A 14251-nucleotide genomic window follows, 5' to 3' on the forward strand; every position below is an offset into this window, starting at 1 on the left:
ATCAGTTAGCTGAAGGAAGATGCTCTTAAACAGGGATGTTAGGAGAAAGAAAAATGAATTTATGCAACGAATTGAACAGCTGCGATAAACTACAAGCATGAAGAAAGCAGCAAACAACTCACAGCTAGTGAGAAAATTGTCTGATGCACATCACCGCTACTGAAAGTCATGAAATGTTTTGCACACATGAATAGCACAATTAATCCAAATTGGGGATTATTCCAAGTTACCGTATGATTTTTTTTTAAGACATAAAAGAAAGACAAAGTACTCCTATTTATTACTCATTTAATGAATTGGTGATATTGATAAAATATACTTCAACCACAGAGACCGCAGTATTGTAAAAGTGTCATTTCAGTGTGAGATCAGGCCTCATGCACTAGCGGTCTCTCCTGAGTGAGACTACAGATCATATTGTGATCGTTACTGATCCCTGCAAAGGACACATCTTACTGGAAAAAAAAAAATGGGTGTCTGCTATTCAGTAGTGATAGCTCAATTTCACAGTCTGCTGCCACAATCTCTTAGCTGAAGTTTTGTGAATCTTGGTGAAGATGCTGCACTCTGCATTCACACTGGGTGTAATCAACCAACAACACGGAGCAGACCTTGAAAAACAACTACTTTTCTATTTTATCCTCTGCAGCCACTACTGCCCGTCTGCGTCTAAAACAGGAGCGTCAAGCCGATGGTCGGCGACCCAAAACTGCACCGTGGGAGGACTCAGTCCAACCTGTCAGAATGTGTAAAAATTTGAAATAAAGTCTTAGTTTGGGCAATTATTTCAGTCAGAACTGTGGTCACGATGACCAACAGATTACAGCAATGCTAATAGCTGAGAGGTCTGTGACGGAGCAGTGAAAGCTACTACTCAACATGAAAGCCATACTATGAGGGTGAGTTCTGGAAAACACGCATGCTAAAGGCAGCAGTAATCACGCTTTGCCTTACATTAGCCTGTAAAAAAACACTAGGTAAGACTACAGGGTGTATCTTTTTCCATAAAAAAATGTACAAACAGAACCAATGTGAACAATTCATGATGTTTCTTCAATTCCGAGAGATAATATTAGACATGTCATTTTTATTGGATTCAATTTGCACGACAGTGTCGTTGTTTGTCTCCGTATGAAATGAAGGTTCTCTCCAATGTTGCTGTGATGATTTTTGGCGGAACAGCGGTGTCTGCCATCACCCTCGCCAAGCACAGCATTTCAAGGTCACCTTCGCTAAAAGCATGCCATCCTCTCCTCCCACCACGTCGCTCTCTCTCCCCCTCTCTCTGCCTTTCTTTCCTTCCTTCCCTCCTTCTTTCTCGCTCTGTCGGCGGGTCTCACAGAGCCGACATCAAAACCAGATGGCTAAAGATGCGCCGGGGCTCGACTCCCTCCCGCCCTGATCTGCACTGCGCATGACCTACTTAGGGGTGGGACAGTCTGCACACCCTGTGTGTGTGTGTGTGTGTGTGTGTGTGTGTGTGTGTGTGTGTGTGTGTGTGTGTGTGTGTGTGTGTGTGCGTGTGTGTGTGTGCAGCCTGCCTTTGCCCTGCCTGCTGAGGCACAAACACCCTCTGATTAAAGCTGTCGTCTTTCCCCCATCAGATGACACCCTGGCTCACGTGAGAGAAGTGGGCTGGCGCGGAGAAGAAGGTGCGAGTCCGGCCAACTGATGGGCGCGTCTTGGAAACACGTGTGGGTCTGCGCGCATGTAGCGGCGTTCAACAGCTAAGAAGCTACAATCGTCTGTTCCGTCTGAGGGCGATGAGAGACAAAGATAGCGCTTCGCTTTCGCCAATGAGCTCCAGACAAATCTCCATGGATGATAAAGACGGGGAACAGAGCAGGAGAAGCGATGTGAGGTTTTCTCCCTGACATCTTATCAAGGCTGGTGAAGTGTGAAGAGATCACAAGAGTAGAGAAAATAGAGCAAAGACATGAGTGAAACTCACTCCGCAGGCTTCCTGAAGCTGTGGGAGTGGAGCTTGTGTTCATTTTTGCCCTACTAAAACTGACTGTAACAACTTCTGACTCAGAACATCAAAAGCATCCAAAATTCTGATCAGCAATGAGGCCAAATGTCTAATAAAAAAAAATAAAAAAAATACAGGTCTAGTTAAAAGATAGTCTTTTAGAAATTGAAATGAACCCTCATCCAAAAATACCCCCAAACAAACAAGCATGGGCTACACTCATTCAAGCGCTTCTTCTTTTATTCGTTGAGCATGAATAGCACAAATATATCTGTGTTTGTGTGAGGTCTGGTTTTGTCTGGACACCAACCAGGAGCTGCAGATACGTCTACCCAGCCAGCCTTTAAATCTGTATCTCTTCTCTGAAGACCTGTCAACAACAACAACAAAAAAAAAGAATGCACACATTTCTGCCTTTTCTTAAAATACAGCTCTCGGTGACCTTCTTCGCCAGCTGTCCTCGTTTTGAGAATCTATCGAGGGAAGCAGAGAAAGCCTCCAAAGAGCCAAATTAATTCTTTGCTTTGAGCTGTGACATAACGCCATAAAGAAGGACTCCAACAGGAAGACGCTGTAGCACGGGTACAGCACGCACGTATGGTAACTGCCTCTCGTATTACAGCCACAGTAAAGATACCGAAAGTAACTTATTATTGTTTCAGCTCAGAGCATTTAAATGAGCATATACCAAAAAGTGTGTGATAGGTGTGTGTGTTCTGACCTTGGGACAAACAAACCCAGACAGAGCCCAATTAGACTGAACCTAAAATCAAGAGATAAGACACGGCTGAAGCCTTGTCAGCTATTCAGACTCTGCATGTGTGTGTATATTTGAAAAGAGGAGGAGACGACCGCGGCGAGGACATTTACGTAATTTCCACCGTCCTGCGTTGGTTAAAGGTGTGACCATGAGCTGCAGTAGTTCGAAGCAACAGAAGGACCAACGCATGTCATGAAAGAGATGGGCAGACTCCAAAAAGAGCTGCAGGTTCCCTCCCACTGTGTGTCTGTTTGGGAGTGTGTGTCTCTGTGCCCTTTCCTGACTCTTTTCACATAATTTATCTGCCGTTACACAGGAGTTTTTCCTTGCATTCCTCTTTTCAGGTCCAAAAAAAAAACCCCTGCATACCTCCACCATGTATGCACAATAATGAGTGTTTCCCCCTAAAAGGCCTGGTTCCAAAGGGACGCTTCGCAGTGAAATATGCTTGGTGGTATTTTGATGTTAAACTTGCGTGCAAAAAAAAAATATCCAAACACTTGTATATATCTCGGTTAAATGAAGAACAGTAAATTTGGGCTGGAATGAATTGACAGGGTCAATGTGATAAAGATAAATCACAGATACTGTGAGTAACCGAGCAGCTATAAATCTGAGAATTATCAGGAGTGGAGTATTTACCAGAGTGGATGGAGCTTGTCATGAAAAATCGGGTAGATGAATATGAGATAAGAAAAAGTAACTCTTGCAGTTGGTATAAATTGTCTTCTTTAATAATGTGCAGCAGTGTTTTGGCTTCACCTCACTAACCGAATTCAGGATCAGGATTTTAGTGCTTCTTGAAAGAAACAAACACAGAAACTGTTGCACACTAAAAAAGGAACATCGCTGTAATAAAATAAAAATATGTAGAATATAACAGTGTTCTAAGAAGAAGCGAATGTTCTGATGTTGCTTATTGTCTGACATCTTTGAACAAGTTAGTTCAAGAGCGTTGAGGCCTGTAAAGTGCTTCTGTTAATGCTAAAACCAACAGTTTGCTTGGTATTCCGGACAGAGACACCACAGTGCTGGAGCTCTACATCTGTTTTAACTCATAGAGAAAGTTATGCAAAATAACAGGGTTTCATAAGTCAGTGTTTGTTGCACTTTGGTGCATCGAGGATTTGAGTTCATGGCAAGTTTCAACAATAGAAAGCGGAGGCGGAACTGTGTCAGGTAATAGTTCCAAGGTTTAATGTGGAAAAGATGAGCAGCGAATCAACCATGAGGTCACAAAAATCAAACAAAAAGCTACGAACCAGTCCAGCATTGTTTTTGCTAATCAAATCTTAGTTGCTGAAAAGTTCCATCATAGTTTGAAATCATTTTCTTCAGTGCAGTTCATGTTAAGTCCTTCCATCGCTGGATTTCTTTACATTCCACCACCCCCTCTTGTATTTACTGTGTTCTGAATAGATCACTGCCACCACGCAGCCCTCACCTCTCCCTCGCTGCGCCTCTGACAGCACCGCAGAAAAAATAAACGAAAAGGTGGCCGACGCTAAGGTCAGGAGCACTAAAACCACGGGAGGATTTTCAGCGGGAGTTCAGGAGTGAGCGTTCCTCAGACAAAGCATAACCCGGGAGATCTTCATTAGCACATGCGGGCATACATAATGAACACTACTGCACTGATCTAAAATAGCAGCTCGCATAATAGAGCCGGAGAGTAACCGAGCATGCAACATGTACGCGCCCTCTCACACACACACACAGCATGGATTTTACTTTGCTGCCTCTGGTTTGCACCGAGTGTTCCCTGTGTGTGTGTGTGTGTGTGTACGGGCACAAGCGCACTATTGATGCAGCCTCGTCAGGGAGAGATGATGCAGATCAAAGTGTGACGAGGGAACACGATGGCCACCCACTGACACAGGGACACAGCTGGGAGGTGGAGGAAGCGGGAGGACGACCACTGACCGACTCTTTCTCCTATTCTGAAGCCGACCTCCTCGTCTCCCCTGACCCGTCCGCTCTCCTCCACCTCCAGCAACCTTCCCGGGGATTGCGTCACGAGGACTCGGTTCCAAATTAACAGATTGCGGAGAGTCATGAAGGATAGAGGAGGGTATGGGAGGTGGGGAGGGTGTGTGGGGGATCCGAGTTTCCATGACGACCGCGGAGGACTCCTGCTCGCTGAACGAACGGGTGTGTGCGTGCAAATGTGTGTGGATTCAAGGCTTTCACAGAGGGGAGACACCACAAGATTCTTTTTTTTTTTTTATGTGCTGATTCCTTCTCACTTTTCACGCAAACAGGGAGGGATCAGTATGTCCCCCGATGTAGTGATGTATCTTCACACAACACAAACACATACACCAACGCAGCGTGCTGTGAAGCATATTGCCTTACCGCTATTTCATACTCTTTTCACAGCCAACTAACGGTGAGGACGAGATGACTAGCACGGAGTAATTACAACGTGTCTGGGAAGGCTTTTATTCAGTTCTGATCATAAAAACCTGCGAAGAGACAAGGAGCCGATGAGCTAATTATTCAGCTCAGGAAGCTTAAAACTCACACAAGAGGTGAGTAATGAGGTTCTTCAACAAAAGCGCAGGTGAAATCAGTTGATTGCAGGATATTCCCATGTATCTCTTTCCTTTTTACTGGGAGTAATCAGGACATCAGGTCGCAGACCGGAGATTTGATACAAATCATAATCAAAGAGGTGTATCTATCGTTCTCGAAACAAAAGTCAGTGTGACCTGAATGTGTGATTTGTAAGTACACTGCAAAAAAAGAAAAAGAAAAAAAAGAGCAGTGGCGTGTCAGGATGTGTGGTCTTGACGAGCGCAGGCACAGCGTCGGCCACCGCTGGCTCCTGGAGCGCGATTTGATTGGATCATTAACAGGACCGAGACACCTAGGCGTGGCATGCTGAGAGTGAAAATCAACCATAACATGTCTCTTTTTTTTCCCTCTCCTCCTCGCTCAGTTCCGTCCGTGACCTTCATCTGATCATCGGCTGGGATCTGGGATGTCAAAATCTCACAGGTTATATTCGTCACTCTCCATCATGTCAAATTGTCCTACAGACCAGGCCGCCTTCAAAGTATTGGGACAGTGTGCCGGTTGAGGCTGGAGTTAATTGCACCACAGAGATACCTGGTATCTGTATTTAGCTTGATATATCACATGTATGTGAATACACTCACACAAGTACACACACACAGCAGTATAGGGGGCAGCTGAGCTCTCAGGGTCTCCACATGGGATGGTTATAGATGTCCATTAGTGGCTGCTCGGAGCCCGGTGGAGAAAGTGGGTCAGAACTGGATGCGACAGGACGTGTAGAGTATTTTTCTGTCTTTGCTTCATAAAGACCAAAACAAACCAAGCAGAGCCGTTCTATAAAATGTATTTTTATATTAGCCCAGCCTTTTGTTGCGAGCAGTTACCCATTATCCTTCCCACCGGAGCTCATATCACTTGGTCTTTTTTTTTGCTTTATGTGCCTCAGTTGTTGTTTACGATCATCTAAGGATGACTAATGGAGGCTTTCTTTTCCTCGGAGCTAATTGATCAGCCCACAAAGTCTGCCTACGTCAATATCTCCCCTGGCCTTGCAGCTATCATTTTGGGGAGACTGAGCCTCGCTGAATGGACTGCAGCGTCTCTATTACCGAGAGGCAGAGCCTCATCCTGTTCATCCACCCACACACAAACATGCAAACGCTCATTCATACACAGATGGTGTCTGGGCTGCCATGAAGGGTCAATGACCTGCTCAGTGGGGGCAATTTTGAGTTCAGTGACTTGCTCAAGGACACTTTCACACACTATGAGGCCGCTCTGGAAGCCCCAGGGGCTGAACTAAAACATGTGAATGTCTTTACATAAAGAACTGCTGAGAACCAAGAGGAAGCCGAAGTCGAGCAACCAAACAGCCGTACAGTGTCAAAGTGGTGACCGAGCCCAAAGTCCAGGAGCAAGAATGTTACTAAAAATAATATTGACAACCTCTAGCTCTTGCTGTATTTATCTGGGGCATTAATCTGGTTTCTGATTTTGATTTATGAATGTGGGTGATTTGAGTCTGTCCTGCGATGGACTGGAGAACTCTCCAGCCTGTGCCCTGCCTTCACTCACTGTCAGCTGGCATCGAATCCAGAGACTGGAAACCCATGGTTGACTAAAACCTGGGTAAAAGATGAATGGCTTTCAAGCAGAAGTGTGAAGATAACACACCGAATGTTTGCGCCAACGTAGCCCTGAGTGTTTCCTGCTGCCTGTCCTCTGACAGCACGCAGAAGACTGATCTGCTCAATGAGAACAGACACTGCAGAGATGGCTGATTACCATGTAATAGCCTCCTCCAGGAGAATTACTTTTGCCACAGTCCAAATTTTGGCAGCAGTGGGTGAGGCGGTGGAGAGGCAGTTACAATTTTGTGGAAGAAAAACAGCATTTTCAAAGAGAATGAAATCTGACTGCAACAAAAGAAAGCAGCGGCATCAATTTACTTTTCCCCCTTCTGTTGTTGGAAGAAAATTACACTCTGATGACTCCTTAACATAGCTCATTGCAAGTCAGCGCTGATTGAAATTGGAATCACAGCGAAGCTGCACCGAAGATGAAGATGGGCACTGCAGGACCAGGAGAGCACTTCACATGAGCGATGCACGCAACACGAGGATGCTTCCTGAGGTAAAAACTGTGACGCTCTCTCCTCAACGCACGACCAAGCAATGAGCATTTCAGTCTCAGTGCTTCATTTCTCTTGACTGAAGCCATACAGGACGACGTGGGGAACCTCCTGAATGTGAGCCGCTGGGCTTGAATATCTGTGCTCCACCTCCCACACTCGGCTCCTCGCGGTTTCAAAGGAACAAGGAGCTGTCACTTTGAGTGTGGGTGGTTATGGAGCTGTCTCCAACAGGCGACTTCTGATTCTGTCCGTCTTTGAAAGAGACAACCTTGCGAGTCGACGGGATGAATGCACAGTAGGTTCTTCATTTGACACCGAGAGACATGACAGAACCTGAGAACTCTGCATTTCTTATTATAAATGCTGGGCTGATTTATACACCTCATTATCATCGTTGCACAGTTGGATTTTTTTCTGTTTTTCTCTTTGGTGCAATGGCACATCGCCAGAACATGCACTGGGACGAGATCTCCCTTTACACACATCAACCTGCAGTCATTCATTCAATGTTTCAACATGCTAATAACGCCAATAAAGCCAAAACACAAATGCAATGCAGAGTTTCTTGTTAAAAGCCTGTTAATGCCGCTGAGTTTATGCTATATTAGTGCTCAACACTAGGATGCAGCAGGAATTCTTACCATGCTCCTCAGCTGCACAACAGTCCTACAATGACAGCAACAATTACACAGGTTTGAACTGCTCGACTCAGTCAGGAAGTCAAGCTGTACCTCAGATAACCACACTGGAGCACCCACTCCACTCCCACGTCAGTGCCGCTGAAGGACTAAAGCCGCTGCAGCACGCAGGCTCTGCTACGAGGCCACAATCAGCTTTCAACAACCCTTGTCACAAACCTTGATGCAACGTGCAACATATAGGAGGAAAATACACAGAGAGCACGTCTGCAAAATGAACACTTCTAATATCGAGGTCAAGGTTCAAAGGAAAACACTGTTTCACTCTATATTCTAATTAGGCGCTGCTACACTAATCTTACCTCAACATGGTGTTTTCTGCAAAGAAAATTACAGGCCACCAACACTCAGTATCCCTAACCCTGCCCCAGAATGCCACCTAGTGGATGAACTGTGCAATAAGTACTGAGGCATATGTCACTGCTTGTTTGGTCTGAAAATACTTTTCCCAGCATGTCTTATTACCTGTATTTTTTTTTTCATATTTCGTAAATAAATCAAAGCAAAAACACAGTAAACATTAAAAAAAAAAATGGAAATGTTTTCAGATTTGAATATGCAGCATTAGTTTCACAATCGATGACTGAGAGTTGGCAGCTTTTATTTTCTTACATTTTGAAATACAATTATTTGATTGGATTTTTGGTGAAGGAGCTTTAATTTCTGTGAGAGGGAGACAGATATTATTATTTCCTTTTGGAATAGGAATAATTAAGATGGAGGAAATATGGTGACCAAAAGGACTGTCCCATCCCTCCAATCCCACCTCTCCAATACCACAATTTTGAAAACTAAAATTCATATTTCATTCAGTCAAAGATTATTCAGCACGTTACCAGAAAATGTCTTACTTTTGGTCTTTCATCCAGGATCTGTTGGCGGATGTCCTTGTGCTTCTCCAGCAGCCTCTCCTGTCTTTTACTCTGTGCGTCTTCCAACTGCACGAACGTGAGAACACACAGCAGAAAGTTTATATATATATGACATACAGTTCTCTCTGCTGAAAAAATCATTATGGAGAATCCAGCTCACCCGCTTGATATACTGCACCACCTCATTGACAAACGATCTGTTGATCTCTAGCTTCTCTCTGTGGGGAGAGATTTAGGATCAAACCAAGACAGCCGCTGAAAACGAACACAAACCTCTGGTCTTCAGTGACATCTAGTGATCAGGCTGGAATACAACGTATTCACTCACTCCTCTGTCACGTTCTTGTCTTTCGATTTGGCTTCGTTGATCTTCTCTTGCCTTTTCTTATCCATTTTCTTCTTTAGATCCTTCTTTTCCCTAGAAGTGTTGGGAAAAAAAGGACATTGCAGACTGAAAATGTCATTTTGTGAAAAGATGTGTGTGTGCTGTGTGCAGTCTTACTTCTCACAGATGTCTCGGAGCTTTTTGAGCTGAGCGCTCTGGCATTCCTCCGCGATGCTGGTCAGCTTCTCAACCAGCTGGAGAAAGGGTCAAAAAGTGATATTAAACACATTAAACACATATTCCAGGACAATGTTCAACATTCAGATTGGCTGCATGACACAAACTGCTTTGTGCTTGTTGGCCTTTGCTTGGATGAACTTGTGCTCGCTGTGCACATGTGCTGGAGCGGAAGACATTCATTTTTCCACATCTACAGCACAACACGAGCACAAGCACATCTCTATTACAGTATGCAACTGGGAAATGACCTGGGGATAAGAGCCGAATTGGTTTATTTATTCGCCTGATAGATTTATTCCGTGCACGCTGTTCTGAGCCTCAGAACAACCGACAGACTGTCAGCGTTACGGAGCCCAAAGCAGGTCAGGACAGGCCCACGTCTGTGTGTATGTGTGTGTGTGTGTGTGTGTGTCTGCATGCTTATTTATTTTATGTATGATTACAAGTCAGGCTTTTGTGGAACCACTAACTGCTAAAACAGACTGTGTTCCATTTGAAGGAATAAAAACGACTTCAAAATGTTTTTATGTCATATCTGTTAGACTTAGAGAGATTGGTGACAGCTCATATATGCAGTGTTAGAAATACAACTGGAGTGATGTGATGACAAATATTAAATTTCCAATATTATTACAGCTGTTTGAATCCACAGGCAATAATAAAAGCTTTTCCGTAAAGAATGCAATTATCATAACTGTTGATTTGATTGATTTTGCAATGGAGCTTATCTTATCAATTCATCATCATTTTAATAAAATGATTAATAATTTTACTCTCCAATAAAGTTCTAATTTATTCTCAATATTAAAAGAGAAAATACTGATTCTGGGAGGATGCATTTTTCTGTTTCTACTTCATTTTTATACATTTTACATAATAATTTTTACAAACTATTCCAGTACAAACCACATTTATATTCATCCACTTTTTTTTTTTGTTCAAAGCACTGCGGCGCTGGGGCCGATACCTGGCGACGAACAGTGTCCAGGAGGTATAGCCTCTTCCGTCCCACACAGGGCAAACACACACACACAGACATTGACACATTCACACACACACCTGACGTGACGGCCCACCTGCTTGATGTGCTCTCGCTTCTGGTATTTCTCGCTGTAGTACTGCTCCTGGCGCAGGGTGAGGAGCTGCTGCTGCTGCTGCTCCTTCAGCTCCGCCAGCCTCTGGTTGCATTCCTGGTCCAGCTCGCCCAGTTCTTGGTCCAGCGTTGACAGAGACTGTTCAGATCGGCTGCAGACAGAGATAACGGCACAGACGCACACGTGTGCACAGGTTAAAAAAGCTGTTCAAACATCAGTGGTGTGATTTTTCATATTGCGCCTTCACTCGGTGGATAAATGAAATGTGTTTGTACTTCTCCTGGTTCTGTGTGTGAATCAGTCCCAAAAGCTGATTTACAAATACAGACAAACACCAAAGAACATCCACAGTGTTGCTTGGATAAAGAAAATTTTGGCAGCAATACACTCAAACAAGTAGCTGTGACTGCTGCTAATCAGAGCTGTTCAGGTTCAGGGGGAGTTTTGGATTACTCTCCCTCTTCTGCCTCCTTCAACAAGTCAATATTTTCAGTTTATACTTTAGTCGATCAACATCCATGTTTGGCGTTTCTACCCTGCTGCATCATGCAGCTTCAACTGACCTTCAGGAGATGAACGGCCACGCCCTACTTCAGCGTATATTACACCTTAATCAACTTGGAAATTTATTCTTGATAGGTCCCTGGCTCTGAATCAGTAAATCTCCCATGAATAATGCTGGGATTGACACTGACATGCAGTAACATTTTTACAACACACACTTTACAGTATTAGTTATCTGAACTATTATTTGATCATCCCACAGACCATCTGTCAGGTAGTACTGGAAAGTGTCAGTGTTAACCTTTCTTCACCTTCAGGCATGTTTGACTTTGGAAAACAGTGGCTTCTCGTGTCAAGACGTGGACACCACGTCAAAATCACACATATGGCTGACCTTTAGCACAGAGATATGAAACCGATCCAATTACTGGGAACCTTTTTCTCTTGCTGAACAGTCTCGTTTCATCCTTTGTACTTAATTTTGCTCTGTGCCAAATTCTAGAGAGTTTCCACAGAGTGATACGTCTTCCAGTGGACAATGTTCCTGTCTCTTGAAAATCAAGAATGTGAATTATTTGTTTGTGTCGTCTGTTTATACCAGATCAGATTCTTATGACTCATTCATGCAAGATCACATATTTCTCTTCAGCGCATGTCTGCTGATCAATAAAAGTAATATCCTTTGCACAAAGCGGACTTTGTCTGGCAGCGGTGCCAAAACTCTGTCCATATTTGCAGACAAGAAAGTGACTTGTGTGAAATGGGCTATTTTTCTCCTAGAACGCTCCTCTGAGGTCCGCGCAGGCTGAGACGCCTGTAATCTCTGCTGTGCACTGAAAACTGACTCTTCAGTGTGTGATGGACACTCCTCAGGGCTCTGAAACTCCCCGAGGCTCCTCGAGGCCTGGGCCGAGTCTCATCCTTTCATTTGTATTCTGCGCAGAGCTCAGTCTGGCTCTTTGAGGGTAACTTCTGGTTTCAGTGCTCGTTTTTGAGCAGCGCCAGATGCAGAATGAAGTATTAGTCTGTAACCCAGTGACAGAAAGAAATAATGAATGAAAAATGAGCTCATTGCACCATTAAAAAGAATTTATGGAAATGAGAGAAGACTGTTTATGATGTCTTCTCTTTTTTCTTGTAGCAGTCAAACTTTCAGGGGATTTGTGCTTCGGATGAAGATTTGCAGTTTTTTTTTTTTTTTTTTTTTTTAATAATGACTGTCAAAGATGCCAAGAAAAGCTGCTTGTGAATTACAAGTACGAACAGACTGCAGAGTGTGCACAGATGGTAAGAGTAATCAAAATATGTTTTTTGTTTCAGTAAAGGCTTGTAAAGTCATATTTGATCTCCAGGTCTCCTCGTGACGGAGGCCTTTATTTTTAATGGTACAAGTGGTAGCAGTGCTTTGTTTGGATTCCCTTCTGAAGACATGAAAGAGACAAACAGGCGCGAGACAGCTGGAACGCAGGAGTGAAACGGCCCACCTACCTTTTCTTACCATCTCGTTTGTGGCTCTTCTGCAGGGCGGAGCGCCGCCGCTGATGCTGGCTCTGCAGCTCGGACACGCGAGCCGTGTGCTCCTTGATCAGCTCGCTGGTCTTGCGGTGGTGTTTCCGGACCAGCTCCTTCATCTCCTTGTACTGCTTCCTCTGCTCCCGGACGAAGCCCTTCTGTTGCTTCAGCTCCTCCACGGTCTGAGCCTCCAGCTCTGATGGCAAAGAGCAGCGAACGAGACACGGCTGAAGTCGGATTCACACGTCGACATCAATACTTGAGGATTTAAAACAGACCTAAAACTTTAAAACTTCTCATAAGGAGCACAGAAAGTCTTCATCAAGTTTTTACCAAGCGCTCAAGCTGGCAGGAGGAACTTCATGAAAGAAAACGGGTCAAAGTCTGCACAGCGGTGTTTAATACCTGAATGAGTTCAGCTCTTCGATAAAAATTAAGGTGAAATCTGATTCCTAGTTTTCAAGCCTGCACAGTCGCTCAACGATGTTTAAATTCAGGGGAGAAAACCTGCTAGAAATACTTTAGAAGGAGAAAATCTTACCGGTGAGGACGCTCTGAATGATGTCTTCAGTTTTCACGGTTGGTTTCAATGAGCCTGTTAAAACAAATTCACTGGATGAGTTGAAGTAATTTCTTTATTCTCCTGAGAATTATTTCAGAAGGTTGTCATTTTCATCTATAACATGGTTTGTTTGCAAGGCAACAGGCATTTAATAATTTCGTAAGTTTGAAAGCAAACAAATACAAAACTATATACTAGTATTTTATCAATAAATACTTTTTGTAGCACAGTTTTATATCATATTTAGAATAAGACCATACTTTAATGTAGAGCAGATGAATTGTAAATATAATGATTGGCTGAAAGGACTTGAAAGATGAGGCAAAATAAAGAAGATGAACTATTTCCAGTTCACCTGCTGACAGAGAGACGTGTGCCGGGCTGCTGATGTGTTACAGTACCTGCGGACTGCGGCTGGTGGCCGACCAGCGAGGGGGGCTTCGGGGCAATGATGGGCGTGTGGCTCAGTCCGTTCTCGGCGGGCATCGTCACCCTCTGGTCCACCTTCGACTCGGCGGGGGCGTCGCTCCCCGCTTCCACCTGGGAGTCACACACCAAACTGGATGTGATTTCACACAACTGAAGGCACTTTCACACCACTTTATAACGCAGAAATATATCCTAAAATACAGGTTCTTGAGATTTCCACTGATCCTTATTCACATTTCTACTCCACTTGTTGTACCTGTGCCCTGCGGGACAGTTGGTAGACATAGCTCTGGTAGCCCACTCTCAGCATGGCTTCCTGTGGCGGCTCTTAATTTCCCGTCGGCCCGCTCGAATCTCCGCGCCGTTATCTCTCTTAACCCTAACGCGATTTTAAATCATCTCCAGTTCCAGTCGCGCTCGCCACATCCGCTCCTTTCTCCCCCGTGTTCTCCACACTTATCGCCGCGCGCCGCGCTCCGCTACCTCCTTTTGGCCACTGTTGCCATGGCCACGACATGAAACGGCCCGCTGTCGGCCCGCCTCGTGGGTAATCGCATCAGCTGGCGAAAACAGATAAAAGAAGTCCCCCAGGAACCACCTTTCTTCCCTGCCCCTCTTTCCTAATAACC

At 44.4% G+C, this 14251-nt stretch overlaps 1 protein-coding gene across 3 annotated transcripts in view; it reads right to left on the reverse strand.

The window, feature by feature from the left end:
• Positions 1-14251, reverse strand: part of plcb1l (phospholipase C beta 1-like) — a 105643-nt gene that overhangs the window by 3933 nt on the left and 87459 nt on the right. The window contains exons 25-33 of one of the 3 annotated variants that reach the window (XM_030109802.1): positions 13595-13733; positions 13173-13226; positions 12608-12827; positions 10598-10766; positions 9459-9535; positions 9285-9374; positions 9117-9174; positions 8936-9022; positions 8028-8052 (exon numbers count right to left, since the gene is read on the reverse strand). In XM_030109802.1, the coding sequence (XP_029965662.1) occupies positions 8028-8052; positions 8936-9022; positions 9117-9174; positions 9285-9374; positions 9459-9535; positions 10598-10766; positions 12608-12827; positions 13173-13226; positions 13595-13733 (919 nt within the window). Of the gene's footprint in view, positions 1-8027; positions 8053-8935; positions 9023-9116; positions 9175-9284; positions 9375-9458; positions 9536-10597; positions 10767-12607; positions 12828-13172; positions 13227-13594; positions 13734-14251 lie in introns of those variants that run through there. The other 2 variants (XM_030109801.1, XM_030109803.1) reach the window with 2 other exon arrangements.

Source organism: Salarias fasciatus, chromosome 15 (genome assembly GCF_902148845.1).
Source record: "Salarias fasciatus chromosome 15, fSalaFa1.1, whole genome shotgun sequence".
In the NCBI taxonomy this organism is placed as follows: Eukaryota; Metazoa; Chordata; class Actinopteri; order Blenniiformes; family Blenniidae; genus Salarias; species Salarias fasciatus.